This window comes from Vipera berus, assembly GCF_964194415.1.
Source record: "Vipera berus genome assembly, chromosome: 7".
Lineage (NCBI taxonomy): Eukaryota > Metazoa > Chordata > Lepidosauria > Squamata > Viperidae > Vipera > Vipera berus.
In genome coordinates, this window is record NC_138209.1 from 11,698,147 (window position 1) to 11,713,938 (window position 15,792).

Sequence of the window (15,792 nt, forward strand, 5' to 3'; positions counted from 1 at the left end):
AGGAGAAGAGTTTGAGGAGCGGAGGAGGAGGAGGCGGCGGCGGCGGCGATAAAACAAGCCGACTCAACGGCGCGAATCTCTCGACCGCCGACGCTCCGGCTGCGAACTAGCCGGGGAGTTAAGATATTAGGTTGAAATATTCACTGTGTGAACGAAGTCCGTGAATAAAGCTTCTATTTACAATAAAGAGGCGCCGCTGCCGCAGCTGGGCTTCTACCGGGTCCCTTTTGGCGGGAAAGGCCGGGCGGCGCTGGGCCCCGGGCCTGTCTGACGAGGCTGCCCCGCCGCAAACTTCCCCAAGAACCCCACCCGGGCAGGAGCAGCTCTGAGGGGCCGCCCGCCCGCCGCCCTCTTCCTTCTTTCCCTGGCCGGAAAAAGCAACTGGGTCTGTGGAGCGCGGCCTCGGCGGGGCTCTCAGCTCGTCTTTTGGCGGCCGCGCGGCGTTTTTTTTTTCCCGCGCCGCCTAGGAGGAGGCCTCGTTCTCTGAGGCGTGGAGCAGCAGGCCGGCGCTGGGCCCGCCCGTCTTGTGCTTCTTGAGCAGCTGCGTGATCTTCTCGTCGTCCGAGTTGGGGTCCAGGGGCCGGTTGTAGTCGTCGTCCTCGTCCTCGTTCTCCGAGGCGCCTTTCAGCCGCTCCGTCTCCGAGTCCTGCTTCTTCTTGGCGGTCGCCATCTCGGCCGCGTGCTTCTTCCGCCACTTGGTCCGTCGGTTCTGGAACCAGACCTGGAAGGAGGAGAGAGAGAGAGAGAGAGGAAGGCCGGTGAAGGAGAGCCGGACGGGCGGCGGCGGGCCTGCTGTCTTGAGCCGCGTTTTACGCTCGAGAGCTCCCGCTAGACTCCCGGCTAGCCCGTTCGGAGGAGTGGATCCGAATCGGCCGCTTCCTCCTCTCGGATTCGCAAGGCCGGTAACTACAAGGTGGGTTTTCAAGGAGATGCACAGCCTCTCCGCTTTGGGAGGATTCGCACTCCGTGCTAACCGAGAGGAGCAGGTGGGCATTTTTCACACCCTTCCAGAAGAAGCAGGGATTTTCAAACCTGGTAACATCAAGGTGGGTGGGCTTCAACTTCCAGAAGCCCCCAGCCAGCATTTGGGGTGGGGGGAATTCTGGGAGTTGAAGTCCACACATTTTAAAAGTTGCCAAGTTTGGAAGAAAAAAACTTATTCTAGTTGATGTAAAAACTCAAGACATCATTAATACACAATTATTTGTAGATGAATATGATAAGACCATTTAAACGCACCAGGCTAGAAACTGGGAGACCATGAGTTCTAGTCCTGCTTTAGGCATAAAAGCAGCCGGGTGACCTTGGGCCAGTCTCTGTTACTCAGCCCCAGGAAGAAGACAATGGCAAATCTGAAAGAGCCTTGGTGGAGCAGTGGGCTAATGCCTCCTTAAGTAACACCAGCTGCCTGCAATTAGTGCAGGTTCGAGTCCCACCAGGCTCAAGGTTGACTCAGCCTTCCGAGGTAAGTAAAATGAGGACCCAGATTGTTGGGGGCAATTAAGCTGACTTTGTAAAAATGCCGCTGGGGGGGGGGCGAAAGCCCTAATAAGCAGGCATATACATAGAGTGAAGGCTATTGCTAAGCACATTGATTTGTGCTTTAGATTGTAAGCCGCCCTGAGTCTTCGGAGAAGGGCGGGATATAAATGGGATTAAAAAAAAAATCTTGCCAAAGAAACTGCAGAGACTTCTCTAGGCAGTTGCCAGGAATCAAGAACAGCTTTACAAAGGAGGGGTTGGAGGTATGGGAGAATACTGGAAAATTGTAGAACTGTAGGCTAGATAGTAAAGGAGGGGGAAAAACTGAAAGAAGTAACTGCTACCATCTCTATTGTTTCTTTCCAGAAAACATGGATATTTATTTGAAGTTACCAAAGAGTCAAGCCCATTCTTCAAAGGAATTACATGTGCCTACACTTGGTTCAAAAGGAGGCTAGTATATAAAACTGATGCACACACCCTTCAAAGAAAAAGCCTGGTTTTAGAAATTATTATCATAGTATCATGAATTAGTGTACCTGCATTGAAAAGGTGTCTTCATATCCTCCAGGAAGGCACCAGGTCTCGGATCATACCTTTGCAGACTGCAAATGTAGTACATGTCCGCAACGCCTTAAAGTGCCCAAACTTTTCCTGGAATCACACAGCTTATCCCAAGAATGTGATAACTCTGTGTTTTTCCAACTTGGCAACTTTTAAGGTGTGTGGACCTCACTTCCCAGAATTCCCCAGCCACTTGCCAAGTTTGAAAAACACTGCTGTGATTGCTTTGCAAGCAACTATGTGCTGCCTACTCCTCCAATTTGGACTGAGGAAACCCTGGAATTAGAATCTCTCCATAAACACACCCTGGAAAATGTCTTCCAGTTTGGGTACACCTACTGACTGTGTAGGACACTTAAACAAAGGGGGACAAGTGAAAACCTGGGCCAGTTCAAGGGGCTGGCATGCATGGCATAGGGCGGGGGGGGAGGGTAGGCAACCTTGGCTCTTTTGTGACTCGTGGACTTCAACTCCCAGAATTCCTGAGCCAGCCACGCTGAGGGGAAAGGGAGAGTTTCCAAGCTGAGCCATGCTGGCTCAGGAATTCTGGGAGTTGAAGTCCACGAGTCATAAAAGAGCCAAGGTTGCCTACCCCTGGCATAGGGCCAGGTTATCTTCAGGACTGCCTCCTTCTGTGGACATCTACCTATCCCATTAGATTGGACAAGGTGGGTTCTGTCAGCCTCCCAAGTAGGGAAACATGAGTTAATTCTATTTTGTTATAGGGATTTATTAACAGAATCTTGCCAGTCTGAAAGTACAACTCTCCCGCCAGATCTCTTTCCTGCCTTAAGGAGGATTCTTTCTGAGTTTCCCTCTCTGCTTCTTTTGCAGCTATGGGCTTCCCCTCCCTGCCTTTTATCGGTACCTCTCTCTTTGCCAAGATCATCCCTACATATCGTTACAGGTCCAAACTATGTCTCCTCTCTAAAATCTGGTTCTCTGTGAGGATCTAGGAACTTTCCATAGCTGTGCCTACTTTGGGTAACAGCCTCTTCCCTGGCTGTGTGATTTTATGATATTGTTATGGTGCTTAGTAATATGAGAAGGGTTTTAATTTGGAGTATTTTGCTATTTGTTTATACGCTGCTAGCCATTCAAGAGTTAATTTTATAAAAGGTGAGCTGCCCTACAAATCTTTTTTAAAAAAATAAATAAAATTGGTCAGCGCTCAGTCTTCTTCCTTTGTACTAATTTTGAAGAAGTTCTCATAGTTGAATCATTGTGAAGTAATTGTTTTTTCTATTACTGTCATGGAAAAAAATCTACTTTTAAATTACGTTGTCTATTTCCCAGTCCTAACTTTCCTGCCCAGGCATAGTAAATATAAATTTGATGGAGGTAGTTGGGTTTAATACGCAGTATAAACTAGTTTTAGAACTAGAATCTAGTTTTTGATTCTAAAACTGGTTATTTCAGAGTTAATGTCCCTGAGATTGACAGAATTTGCTCCAAGCTGTAGGACTAGCACTCCAAAAGGTTTGCTGTCCAAAAATGCAATTTACTGAAAAGTTGTTATGGGTGTGATCAGTGGTACTTGTAAAAAAGTTAGCAGGATAGCTGCGATTGTACAACTGAAGGTCATAAAAATAGACTGAGCTGTGTCCACATTATTGTAGCCACCATCTTGAGGTGTGTTTTTTTAACTATACCCTTCATTTATTTATTTATTTTATTACATTTATATACCGCCCTTTCCCAAAGGACTCAGGGCGGTTATAAGTCTTAGTGTGTCAGGGTCATATAAGTCTTAGTGTGATAGTACATTTTTATATGTTTCATGGAAATGTTTATAAGTCTATACAAGACAAAAAGACTCTTCACCCCAACTGGCTTTATGATTCAGATCAACTTAACTGAAAAATGGACAGTCTAATCCCATCTCATTTCAAGTAGACTGGAAATAATTCTGAAGTTAGCAATGTGAGCTGAGTTAATGACCGGATCTTCTATGTTTAAAGGACATACTAAATCACAAATCAGCCAAAGACATTTCAACACAGCATGTTATGGCTAGCCAAATAATTGCTTCTGATGTCTTAAAACAATATGGTTTATATTTGTGTGAACAAAAGTTAACATTATTATCTCCATTGCTATTAATCATATTTTTATTTGCTTACTGAGATTTCAACATATTTAGTTAAATACATTGGGTTGAATCCAGATTTAGCCAGGCTTAAAGTAAACCCATCAGAACCAATAATAAATCATTTCTACCTAAGATATCAATGATTTAATAAGTCTACTTCTAAATATGCTTAACTCTAGTTGTTGTTGATAATAAAATAATAATAATAATAATAATAATAATAATAATAATAATAATAATAATAATAATAATAATAATATAAAGATGGAAGGGACCTTGGAGGACATCTAGTCCAACCCCCTCAGGCAGGAAAGCCTAAACCATTTCAGACAAATGGCTGTCCAGTCCCTTCTTAAAAACTTCCAGTGTTGGAGCATTCACCACCTCTGGAGGCAGGTTGTTCCACTGGTTAATTGTTCTAACTGTCAGGAAATTTCTCCTTAGTTCTAGGTTGCTTCTCTCCTTGATTAGTTTATGAGTGGATGTGATTTAACTGTTCTGTAGATTCTTAGTTTAAGAAATTACAAATTCAATTTTAAGATCTGTTTGGAATCATTATTTTAGAATTGTTTTGGATAATAGGTTTTTTTTATACACACACAAAAGAGAATGTCTTTTCCAAGACAATGGTAGCTGCAAGATCTTTTTTTCACTACACATGCATTTATAACATTCATGATGCGTTTTTCTCCAAGCACTGCTAAAAACATAGACATTATTATTTCAAACATTACCCTATGCAAAAACTAGTGGATTACAGGAGGGAAAGTATTGAAGTTTTCATTTCTCAGTGCATCTGGCACAAAAGGACTTACTACACATTTGCTGTCTGCACTAAATTCCACTCTGCATTACTACTATTTAGTAACTCTTGTTAGTTCCTATGGTAATATACCGGTAGGCACTACTGTATATTACAGATATCCCCAGAGCAGTTATTCTGCATTTGGCTCTGCAATTTTAATTGTGTTTCTCCAATCCAGCAAAAGTTTATTTCATGCATGGACAATATATTCCTGCATCTCTTTTTTTTCCTCAGTGTTATGTGAATGCCAATTTATGTCCTGGAATCAAGTGTCATGCCTCGTGCATTCAGTGGCATCTATGTGATGATACCACATAACTGCCATTATTTTGGTGTCATTAAGGTTTACCTGGCTGTACAGTGCCGTTTCAATGGTCCATTGATATGCTCATCTCCAATGTAATATTCATTCTGATGACTTTTTCACTTTCACTTGGGCCAATAAAAAATAAAATCAAGCCCCAAAGTGTTCATATGTTTCTTGACAATGATATGAAAAGGTTTTTTTTCTAGCTTCCAGTGTAGTTTGCAGCCATGAGAATTTCCTGGTGGTCTTCTATTCAAATATCATCCAGAAATAATTTGTTTAGTATTTTGAGATCAGTTGTTGATTAGACACTTAATTGTTTATATGCAATTGTTTATATATAATCAAGTTGGTGTCTGCTCTTAGCAACCAATTAGATAGACTATCTCCAGGATGATCTGTCCCAAGGATAGGTCTTCCAGGGGTGCACCATCATCCTGGAATTAAATAATTTATCCATCAATTACATGCTACTACTAAGCTCCAAAATCTCAAAAGTCCTATTAAAACAATGGAGCTTTCTACTTCCAAAAGAATGCAATTGGAACACTATGATTTCCACTCTTTTAATGCCACAGGTTGCTGTTAAATCAGTCCATCATGTAGGATTGTCTGTATGCACCAAAATTATTTTTACCTCCCCTATTTAATTGACTATTCTTATTGCTATGGTTCAAAGCAGTGAATGTATTAAGCCCATTATCCTCAAAAGTGCCTACTCCCAAGTAATTGGGTATATGGGTGCAATTAACCATTCATATTTGTCAGCTGGGTTTCAATCATGCTAGTCTACCAACTATCAAAATGCAAATGAGCCATTAATAGGAGCAGAGCAGTAGAAGCTACTGTACTATCACCAGAGATTCACTTTAAAACTAGTTGCATATAATTGCTCTTCGTATTAACAATCGTCTCAACCACTATTGTCTTCTCTGGGAGCATCCTAACTACCATCACAAAGCTTTGGTGACTGAGGCCCCAGATATTGTAAGATTCCACTACTAAATTCACTCAGCAATCCAGAAAGCACATCTAGATATTGTGCCTGGAATCAATTATTATTATTATTATTTTCTTCAAACCACGCCCTGCTTTTGAACCACCTCCACCCTCACTAAGTAGGCCCATCTGACTTGGTGATCACCAGCCTAAACAGAATCCTTCCGTTAGGTGTTCAGCAAGGCTAATGCTCAAGTAAAGAATGAATTACAGGGCTAAATTATCTCATACACAACATGCAGGGTCTGGCTGTGATCCTAAGTATATTTGCTAAAGAAGAACTGATCAAGCTCAAATGACCTGTGCGTTAACAAAAGCACACAGAACAAAACTTCACATGGGCTTTAACCACATTTGCTTATATTCATTCCCTGCAACTTGCTACCTCCATTTTCCCAAATACCCCTCCCCAACCAAAACATCAGACAGTTGAGGCCATCTCTTATGGGTCCATGTTGCCAAACAGCCCCTTTCTTGCCCATGCGTCTTTCAAATGGGTTCCTTGCAATGCCCATCGTCCACACTTAATAGGAGAAGGGCATGCCAACCTAGATAGAGAGCAAATTTGGTTGGGTACACGCTGCTGTAAGGACTGGGTAGTAGCTGAGCCTTGCCTGCAGGGAACCAGGCAGATAACAGATGAAATTGCCTTTCACAAATTCAATCGTTTTCCCACCCTTGTATCTGGACTTACGCTTCCTGGCATTTTGTCCCCTTAACAAGATTGCGTGAGTCAGTGTTACAATCCTGTAGATGTTGCTGGAGGCTGCAGTCCTTCGCTAAAAGGGAGGGAAGGGCGTTTGCTTTGGGTTTCTACACCATCCAGAGTCTGGCTCGAGAGATCCGCCTGCCCTTCCCGTTGAGGAGGAGGAAAACTCACCAGTTAAAAGAAAATTTCGCCTTATTTCGGTGCTTTGGGTTTCAGCACACAATTCAGCAGCGCTATTGACACGGAGGGGAATCAAATTGCATTTTCTTTGCAGGGAAAAGGGAAGTGTGGGGAAAGGGCGTGCTTCAAAATTTAAAAAAAAAACCCAGGAAGCTGAGTGAATCTTCCTTCTGCGCAGACATACAAAAAAGTCTCGCATTATTAACCCCAACATAGTTATGGAAATTAAAGCAGCCCCACTGTTTGGAGGATGGCAACTACGGCAGCCCAAACAGACTCGGATTAACTTTTTTGCACAGGCGCGGCTGAACCGATTCGCCTTTAGATTCCTTCCTTTCCTCCCTGCTACAACCTGTTATTTCTTCCTTTCTTCTTTCTCCCCTTCCTCTGATTTGCTTTCCTTCCCTGCATCCTCATTCATTTATTCTCGCTTCCTCACCTCGTAAGTCCATTGAAAGCGGAAGCCTACTTTTGCAAGTCAAAAAAGTGCCAGATGGCTGGCGTGGAGACTACACAAGCAGAACGGGGTGGAAACAAACAAGTTACTACTCTCCTTTTTTTTTTTGCCCTTACGCCTTCGAAATTAGATGACTACATTTGCACACCATACTGGTTGCATTCATACTCCGTGCTAAAACCATAACGTGCTTTGTTGCAATTTGCTTTTTTCCTCCTTTAAGCCTGGATCATTTATTCAGGGTTAAGTAGTGGTTTAACATAATTCAGGGAGCTAGCCCTTTGTTTTTCATTTTATGATAAACTGCATCCAAGTAAATGTAACCGAGTCTAGTGCAACTTTGAGGCTGCTTAAAGATAGAGGCGATGCTGTTTACTCTGGAGGAAACCCAGTGGAAGGAAAAGCTTATTTACTGTCAGGAAGAAACACATAGAAGTGGAGACTTGGGGCAGAAAACCATGTAGATAGAACGAGGCTTTGTTTCTAATAGACATGTTGTGTTTTTGCATTTTATTTTTACAGGTCCTTTTTTGGCTTAATTTGCTGTCATTTTTTCATGTATCGGTACAAGCCACGCAATGTATTCTTATATACCGCAATGTATTCTTATATACCGTAGAACAAAGATAACTACAGAAACCAGTCTTACTGTTGAAAGACAAAAACTTCCAACAGACAGTGGAGGAGAGCCAAATTCACTCCTGAAGATTATAAAAAATGATTATCATCAAACTGGGGCTGACTTGTGCTTAATTCCTGTTGAAATCGTAAATGACCTCAGTGCCAAATTTTTCCTGGGCTGGATGAAAGGTGCTGAACAAGAGACAAGACAAACCTAAAGTTTCTTGCTTCTCCTAACAAAAAGTGTAGCTGTTTCCACTTGGTGACTTAAAAAAACAAAACACATATGAATCCTTCATTTCCCATTCTGGACCAGGCTGCTCTGTTCAAATGAACATCTGATTCACAATGCACCCTTTAAAAAAAAACACCCTTCCCCCTCCTCAAACACACTGCACTAAATGGTGGGGCATATAAGTGGGAAAGGCAGTCATTTATTCAAAGCCTTTCCCACATATTTACAGTGACAAATGAGGGTATCTGGATAAACTTTTGAAATAAAGTGACAATTGGTAAAAGGGAGGTTTTCCCTCCACCACCACCCCCATCCATTTGAATACTCAGAAATAAATGGCAAGATTCATTGGTTTCACCGGATGTCTAAAGAATTTTCTGTTGTTGCGAAAGGAAAAGAAAGGGAAGGGAAGGAAAGGAAAGATTTCCAAACCTTCCCAGTTGCTCCATCAGACAAGATTTCATTTTATGCTGAAATCAAACAATTCGAGGAACTGAGCAAACACCGCATCAGATCGACCTTTATGCTTCATTTAACTCTTCTCACCCAGGGAAAAGGTCCCTCTTGTTCAAACAGTTACAAAGCTTTCCTGAATTCCCACGTGCAAAAGGAAAACACCCACAAGCAGAAGTACCTAACCCAAACAACCCCAGTTGCACTTTTACGTTGAGTACAATCCTAGATGCCTCTACCTGAAAGATTGACTCTCTGGACACTATCTGAAAAATGAGTATGTGATCAGCTATTTTTTTAAAAACAAAAAACAAAACAGCAGCAACAGATGAACAACACAAAGAGCTGGACTTGTTAAGTTTGATTTTCCTCAAATTTGCACCTATTTCCTAGAGCTACCTAAAAGATTTTTTTTAAATCATTCCTTCCAAATAAATGAAAAACTGACTTAATTTGCAGCTTTCCAGTGTAAACCTATATTGGTCTGCTCAGAAACGATTCCATTATACTGAACACTTATATTCAGATATAGGCCTATAAAGGAATTATAAACGAGGTTGGGGAAAAAGAATGATTAGTTAGATTTTGCTCTTGGCTGGAATCAACGTAAGGTAAACTTTAGTCCTGGAGATGCCCACCCAGAAATAAAATTTGTAATGAGTTTGATAAGATTTATTTCCACATATATAAAGTACAACAGGAAATTTTCTTCCCAAAAATGTCTGAATTTGTGTGACAGACATGCTATGTATGCTATGCAGTGTGTGTATGTGTGTGTATGAGAGAGAGAGATATGCATGCCCATATTGTACAGGACAATTGGCTTTACTTCTGCTTTTGTGAAATCCCAACAGTATGGGTGGACAATTGAAATAATAAGAAAACTTGAAGTGCATTGAGGTGCAGGATATATATTTTTCCCCCACTACACAATGAAGGCAAGAGAAATAAAGGTTTCCAAGAGCATCTTAAAATGATTCTGCTTATCTTGACTATGACTTCAGCTTTAGGGAAGTAGAGGTATCTTGCTCAGCTATAGCATAGGTGGATTTTAATTCACCAACCTTTAGGCTTTACTGAATTCCAGAGGAGTGTAAGAACCAACAGGTTTACACCAAAAAGTATCAGATGTCTTGAGATTCTTAATGTAATGAACTCAATGAGAAGAGTTAGGTCTTGAATGCACTAACACATTGCCAAATGCACTACTCTTAATATATACAAGTTGCAGAGTTGGCCTTGTTCATAGACAAGTGAGTTCCCTTCAAATCTTGGTTGGGAGCTGGATGGGAGCAATCAAAAGTCTCCATGTCTACTTCCATTCCCCACCATCCCGTCAGAGCTGAAGAAGCTTCTTGGATGAGAAGCAAAACATCTTCAAAGAAAAACCAAGAAAGTCCAGTTGCCTCCTGAAAAAGCACCTTTGGGGCTGGAGAAGGGAGACCACCCAAGCTACGCACCCACCCACCCCCCAACCTTTGAAATAGAACGGGAACTTTTCATTCCAGACACTCCAAGGATCAGTTAAAATACAGTCTCAAATGTTATTTAGGCTTCCCTGTCTTCTTCCAGTTCTGAGTCGACTTCAATGGGGCCAACAGAGAAAGAGAAAGAAAGCGAATACAGTCTGGGAATGCTGGGCAGAGGACTTAAATGAAAAGCTGGAGCTTTTCAACTTTTTAAAAGGCCTAGATCTTAGGATTGCCCTAGGTGTGTGGGTGCACAGGATTTGAGGCTCACTCATTCACACCTGCTCCTAATTGGTGCTGCAAAATGCAAAGTAGTTCCAATTTACACAGCCAGATACCTTTCTAGAACTTATTTTTAGCGTGGTGTTTTTGTTTTGTTTTTTTTAAAAGCTGCCCTAATCTCCTCCTACCCTCTTTACTTGACAATTAGGCTAGTGAATGCCTCCGACCTTCCTTTAACTAGTCTTTTAGTCTTTTAATTAACAGGCCAGCTCTTTTGAACCCACCTGTCCTAGTAGTTCATCAAAACAGACCCCATAAAGCTATTTATCAAGCCCTTCCTTCTTAACAACGATTGAATCCCTTCGATTAAAACCTGGGCAGGAGGAACGGGCTGTGCTTGTGGGGTGGTGGGACTCTTTTTAAGAGGCGAAAATATGTATCCCCTTTCCCATTCATTTCGAGACTGTCCAGTTAGAAACAGGAAGAGCTGAACAGACCAAGTTCCTGCCACGAACCTGGCTTATTTTGCCTAAGGGGTCTTTGAACACGAAGTCATGAGCTGGACTTTCCATTTTCTTGATCACAAGTGCAGGTTCGCATCCCACCAGGCTCAAGGTTGACTCAGCCTTCCATCCTTCCGAGGTAGGTAAAATGAGGACCCAGATTGTTGGGGGCAATTAAGCTGACTTTGTAATAATGCCGCTTGGGGGGGGGCGAAAGCCCTAATAAGCAGGCATATACATAGAATGAAGGCTATTGCTAAGCACATTTGATTTGTGCTTTAGATTGTAAGCCGCCCTGAGTCTTCGGAGAAGGGCGGGATATAAATGGGATTATAAATAAATAAAAAAAAATAAACCCACCAGATCCGGGAAGAGCGTGGTTCCCATTCGGGGTTTTGTTTTGTTTTGTTTTGTTTTTGCCCAGGACTAAACTCTAAAGGGGCGCCCATCGGCCCCGTCTGTGAACGACCTGAAGCTCCCTTCCCCCGGGCGAACGAGCGCCGTCGTCTGAATCGGGACCGTGTCTTTTCCCCCGCCCGCCGCCGCCGCCGCCGCCGCTCTCACCTTGACTTGGCTCTCCGTCATTCCCAGCGAATAGGCGAGCCTCGCTCTCTCCGGCCCAGCTAAGTACTTGGTTTGCTCAAAAGTCTTTTCCAAAGCAAAGATCTGCTGGCCGGAGAAGGTGGGCCTCGTGTGCTTCCTTTTGCCGTCCTTATCCAGCAAAATGGAGCCTTGATCTAGAGGGGTGGGGTGGGGTGGGGGGGTTGGAAAAGTGAACAAGAAAAGGGGAAGATGCCACGTGAGGGACACTGCAGACGCTCGGAGATAACCGAAGGGGTTGTTTTCGCACAGAATCTCCCAAAAGGCTAAGAAAATCGTGTGTTCCGCCCAGCGCTCCGTTTGCACAACGGGGGAAAAGGGAAATTTCAGCACTCGGAAATTGAAGCAACCGGCGCCGTTTGCAAAACGGCAGGGACGGGGTTTCGGCTTCCCTCCGTTGCAGGAACAGAGCCGGTTCGTTCTAGTCTCGACTTGGGGGGGGGGCAAAACAACAACAACTACAAAAACCCAGAAGGTGTCCCGAACACTTTTTTTTCCGAATAACGAGTTGGTAAGAATTGTTAGTCGGAAAAAGTGCTACCAGAAACTTCCTGATTTTTATTTCTTTTATTTCTTTCTTCTTCTTTTTTTTGGACATTTAGGGTTTGAGAAGCTGGAGTTTTAAAAATAAATAAACACAGCTAGATTAAGATGATTTAGGCAGCGAACGAAGGCAGAGAAGCAAGGAAAGAGGGAAGGGAAGGGAAGGGAAGGGAAGGGAAGGGAAGGGAAGGGAAGGGAAGGGAAGGGAAGGGAAGGGAAGGGAAGGGAAGGGAAGGGAAGGGAAGGGAAGGGAAGGGAAGGGAAGGGATGGCATAATGGTCTAGTCTAGATAATGGTCTTTCTACATTAAAGACCGGCATTTTCCCTTAGAGGGCAAATGTTATCAAACAAAGAACTAGATCCATTATTTCAAATACAAACACTTGGCATCTCAGTTGAAACAGATGTCTAAATTTCAGTTAGTATTGAAGGTTATTTCGCCTGAAGAGGGCAAAAAAGATATTCCAATGGGGTTGGGGGGGTCTCTTTTCCTCCTTCAACTGCTTTCCCCCCCCCAAAAAAAAGATTTTTTTAAAAAAATAAAAAGAAAAGCGAGAACAAAAGCGCCACGGCAGCCTTCTTAGCAAGCCCCCGGAACCAAGTTCGCTCAAGAAGGAACCCCACCAGTTTCAAAAGAACTGGCTTCCGAGCGGGTCTCCCGCGGAAGGGACGGGCTACCGGGTTCAGGGCGTCGCCCCCATTGGATCTGTTTTCGGGGGTGAAAAAAAAGGGAGAGCGGCGTCCCAAGATCGTGCAAGCCAATCGACAGGAACGGAGGACCGCTTGATTATTATTACTTTTTCCCTCGTGGAGCTTGACTCGCTCTTTTAAGCGAGAGGAAAGGAGCCGGGCTGAGCATTAAGGCGAGAAGGGAAGTTGGGCCGGCCTCCTCCGGGGAAGGGTTGGCCCAGAAGCCGCAAGAATCGAGGGAGCAGCTCCGTTGCAAAGGCAACGAGCTAAAGCATCAACCCCAGGAGTCCGGTTCAAGGGGAAAAAGTAAGAGGGGCGATGCGAGGGGAGGGGGGGGGCTTTCGGGTCTCGCGGTTGCTGCAGCGCCCCTACTTTAAAAGACGTCTGAAGGAAGCGATTCCTTGCAGCGCCTTGTCCCCCAGTCGCTGTCACGTGTGGATGCGTGACGCGGAGTGGATCTTTCTTTCGCGAGGTTAGCCACACTGCAGAATTGGGGCACACTGAGTGGCTTCAAAGCAGAGCCTATTCCCATCACTTAGGATGGCTGGGACTACAACTCCCATTCACACCCCACCCCCACCCAACCCCGCCTTAGTAAGGCAACCCATCCGGAGAGAGCAGCAGGTCAAAGGGCAAAAGCTCTCGAACGAATGCCAGCCCTGGATTGTCGGCCTGGGCTCCCTAGACAGGCCCGTTTTCATCTCGGGGAGAGTGCAAAGCGGGTGCCTCCCCCCAGCGGTGGGGCAGGGAACTCCCTTTAGCCCCAGGCCGCCCAGGGCAAGGAATTGTGGGAGTTGTGGTCCAAAAGCAGCTGGAGGGCACCAGTCCTCTATTGGGTTCGGAAAAGGAGTGTGTGGCAGGGCGGGGGGGGGGGAGGGGGAGAGAGAGAGAGCCTCGCTGCCTCCCTATCCAGGTCAGGTTCTCCGGCCCAGGGAAAGGATTTGGTAGGGAAGGCACAGCTGGACAGATGTGTGTGTGTGGGGGGGGGGGGTGGACTGTCCAATGACAACAACAAAAGTGGGGCCCCGGAATTTGCCTCCTCCTTCCCAGCAGAATTGGGGCAGCGCAAGTCATGAATATCGGCCTTGGGGTGGGGAAGGACGTAGAAATAGGCAAGAAGGGAGCGAAAGAAGAGCCGGTTAAAGCGACTCAGCCTTCCTCTATCCGAGCCCTCAGGGATGCCAGCTTCTCCGGCCAGGAGGCGGCGGCGGCCCTTGAGCCTCTCCCGTCCGGAAGGCGCCCAGGCTTGGAGGCCCGGGAGCGCGGGAGGCGGCGGGGCCGCGGGCCGCGCTGGAGCTCCCAGATGGAGGAGGCGATACTTACGGGGCGAGCAGGCGAGGCGGGCGTCCCTCCACGGAGGGCTCTGCATGACCCCCGGCCAAAAGATGGGCGTCCTGCCGGGCAGTTCGGCCAGAGGCTTGGGGTACCTCCCCACGGCGGCCACGGCGGCGGCGGCGGCGCTGGGGCTGAAGTAGAGGCCCGGCGGCGGAGGCGGAGGCGGAGGCGGTGGACTGAGGCTGCTGAAGCGGGGCAGGCCCGCCAGGAGCCCGGCGGCCGGCGAGGCGGAGGACGAAGAGGAGGAGGAGGAGGAGGAGGAGGCGGCGGCGAGAGGCGGCATGGACGGCCGGCTCAAGATATCGTTGATGCCGTGCGGGGTGGCGGCCGAGTGGTGCTGCGGGGGCGACCCCAGCGCCGACAGAGCCCCCGCGCCGTGGAGCTTCAGGCCGGTGGGCGTCGGCGAACCCAACGGAGGGGAAGGCGAGGCGGAGGCCGAGGAGGAGGAAGACGACGACGAGGACGGAGCCGAGGAAGAGGAGGAGGAGGAGGAGGAGAGGGAGGAAGGTCCGCTGGCGGCGGCGGAGACGGCGGCCGGCGGTGGCAGCTGGTAGGCGGCGGCGGCGGCGGCTGCAGCCGAATAGAGCGGCGTCTTCATCTCGGCCATGCTGTGCAGGGCGGCCAGCGGCGGGCTGCTGAGCAGGAAGGCGCTCGGCCGGGAGGTGCCATCCATCGGCCCCACCGCCAGCATCCCCAGGTCGGACGGCCGGGCAGGGCGCTGACGCCGACGGGCTGTTCCTCTGCTGAAGCCGCGGAGCTTTCTTTGGACGGGGAGGGGAAGCCGTCTCCCGCGGACCGGGGTCTAGGGGCGAAGGGAAGAGCCCCCTCCCCAAAGGGCAGAGATGGCCGGGGACGGGGGGGAGGGGAGAGAGATAGGAAAGTGGGGTGGGAGTCAACTGCGGGGAGCCTGCTCTTGCTATTGGGGGGAGGGGGGAGAGGCTGAGCTGCTGAAACAGAGAGAGAGGGCGACTAACCGGAGTCAGGAGGCCAGCATTGAAAGGGAAAGTGATATTCCCTGTCCAAGCTTGGCGGGTGCGGGGGAAGAGAGAGAGAGAGAGAGCGCTCCCAGCTTCTCCCTTACTAGGCTGAAGCAGAGGCGTCGGAAGATAAAAGGCCTGCCCGGAGCGAGGAGTTCAAGGAACGTGGGAAAAGCGACGCCGGGAGAACTTCGGGAAGGCTGCGTTCAGGAGGAGCAGAGGGTTGAAGCGGAGACGGTCCGCGCAGGGCAAGAGAAGCGAGGTCGGCCTCTTCTGGCGCAGGGATGCCCTGGAAGCGTCCCTTGATTCGGAAGAAGCGAGGATCGGGGCTGGGAGGGGCTCGCTTAGATCGGACGGGGAGCTGTCCGGACAGCCGAGCTCAGGGGCTCCCTTTGAAGAAGGGGGGGGGTCCCTTCTGGTGATCCCGGGGAGAGGCACCGTTCCCGGTAAATCTCCCCCCCCCAAAAAAAAAATAAATCGGGGGGAAAAAAACTCCTCCAAACTTTGACCGGCGCCCTCATAGAAGGCGGGCAGCGGAGGAGCGGGAAA

At 46.9% G+C, this 15,792-nt stretch overlaps 1 protein-coding gene across 1 annotated transcript; it reads right to left on the bottom strand.

The window, feature by feature from the left end:
- Nucleotides 1–206: 206 nt before the first annotated feature.
- NKX6-1 (NK6 homeobox 1) lies at nucleotides 207–14,957 on the bottom strand (the record flags this gene model as incomplete). Its single annotated transcript, XM_081332133.1, has 3 exons — nucleotides 207–721; nucleotides 11,663–11,835; nucleotides 14,255–14,957. The coding sequence occupies 3 exons, from the start codon at nucleotides 14,955–14,957 to the stop codon at nucleotides 464–466; spliced, it is 1,134 nt and encodes a 377-aa protein (XP_081188259.1). The 3' UTR covers nucleotides 207–463.
- Between the last annotated feature and the right edge of the window lie 835 nt (nucleotides 14,958–15,792).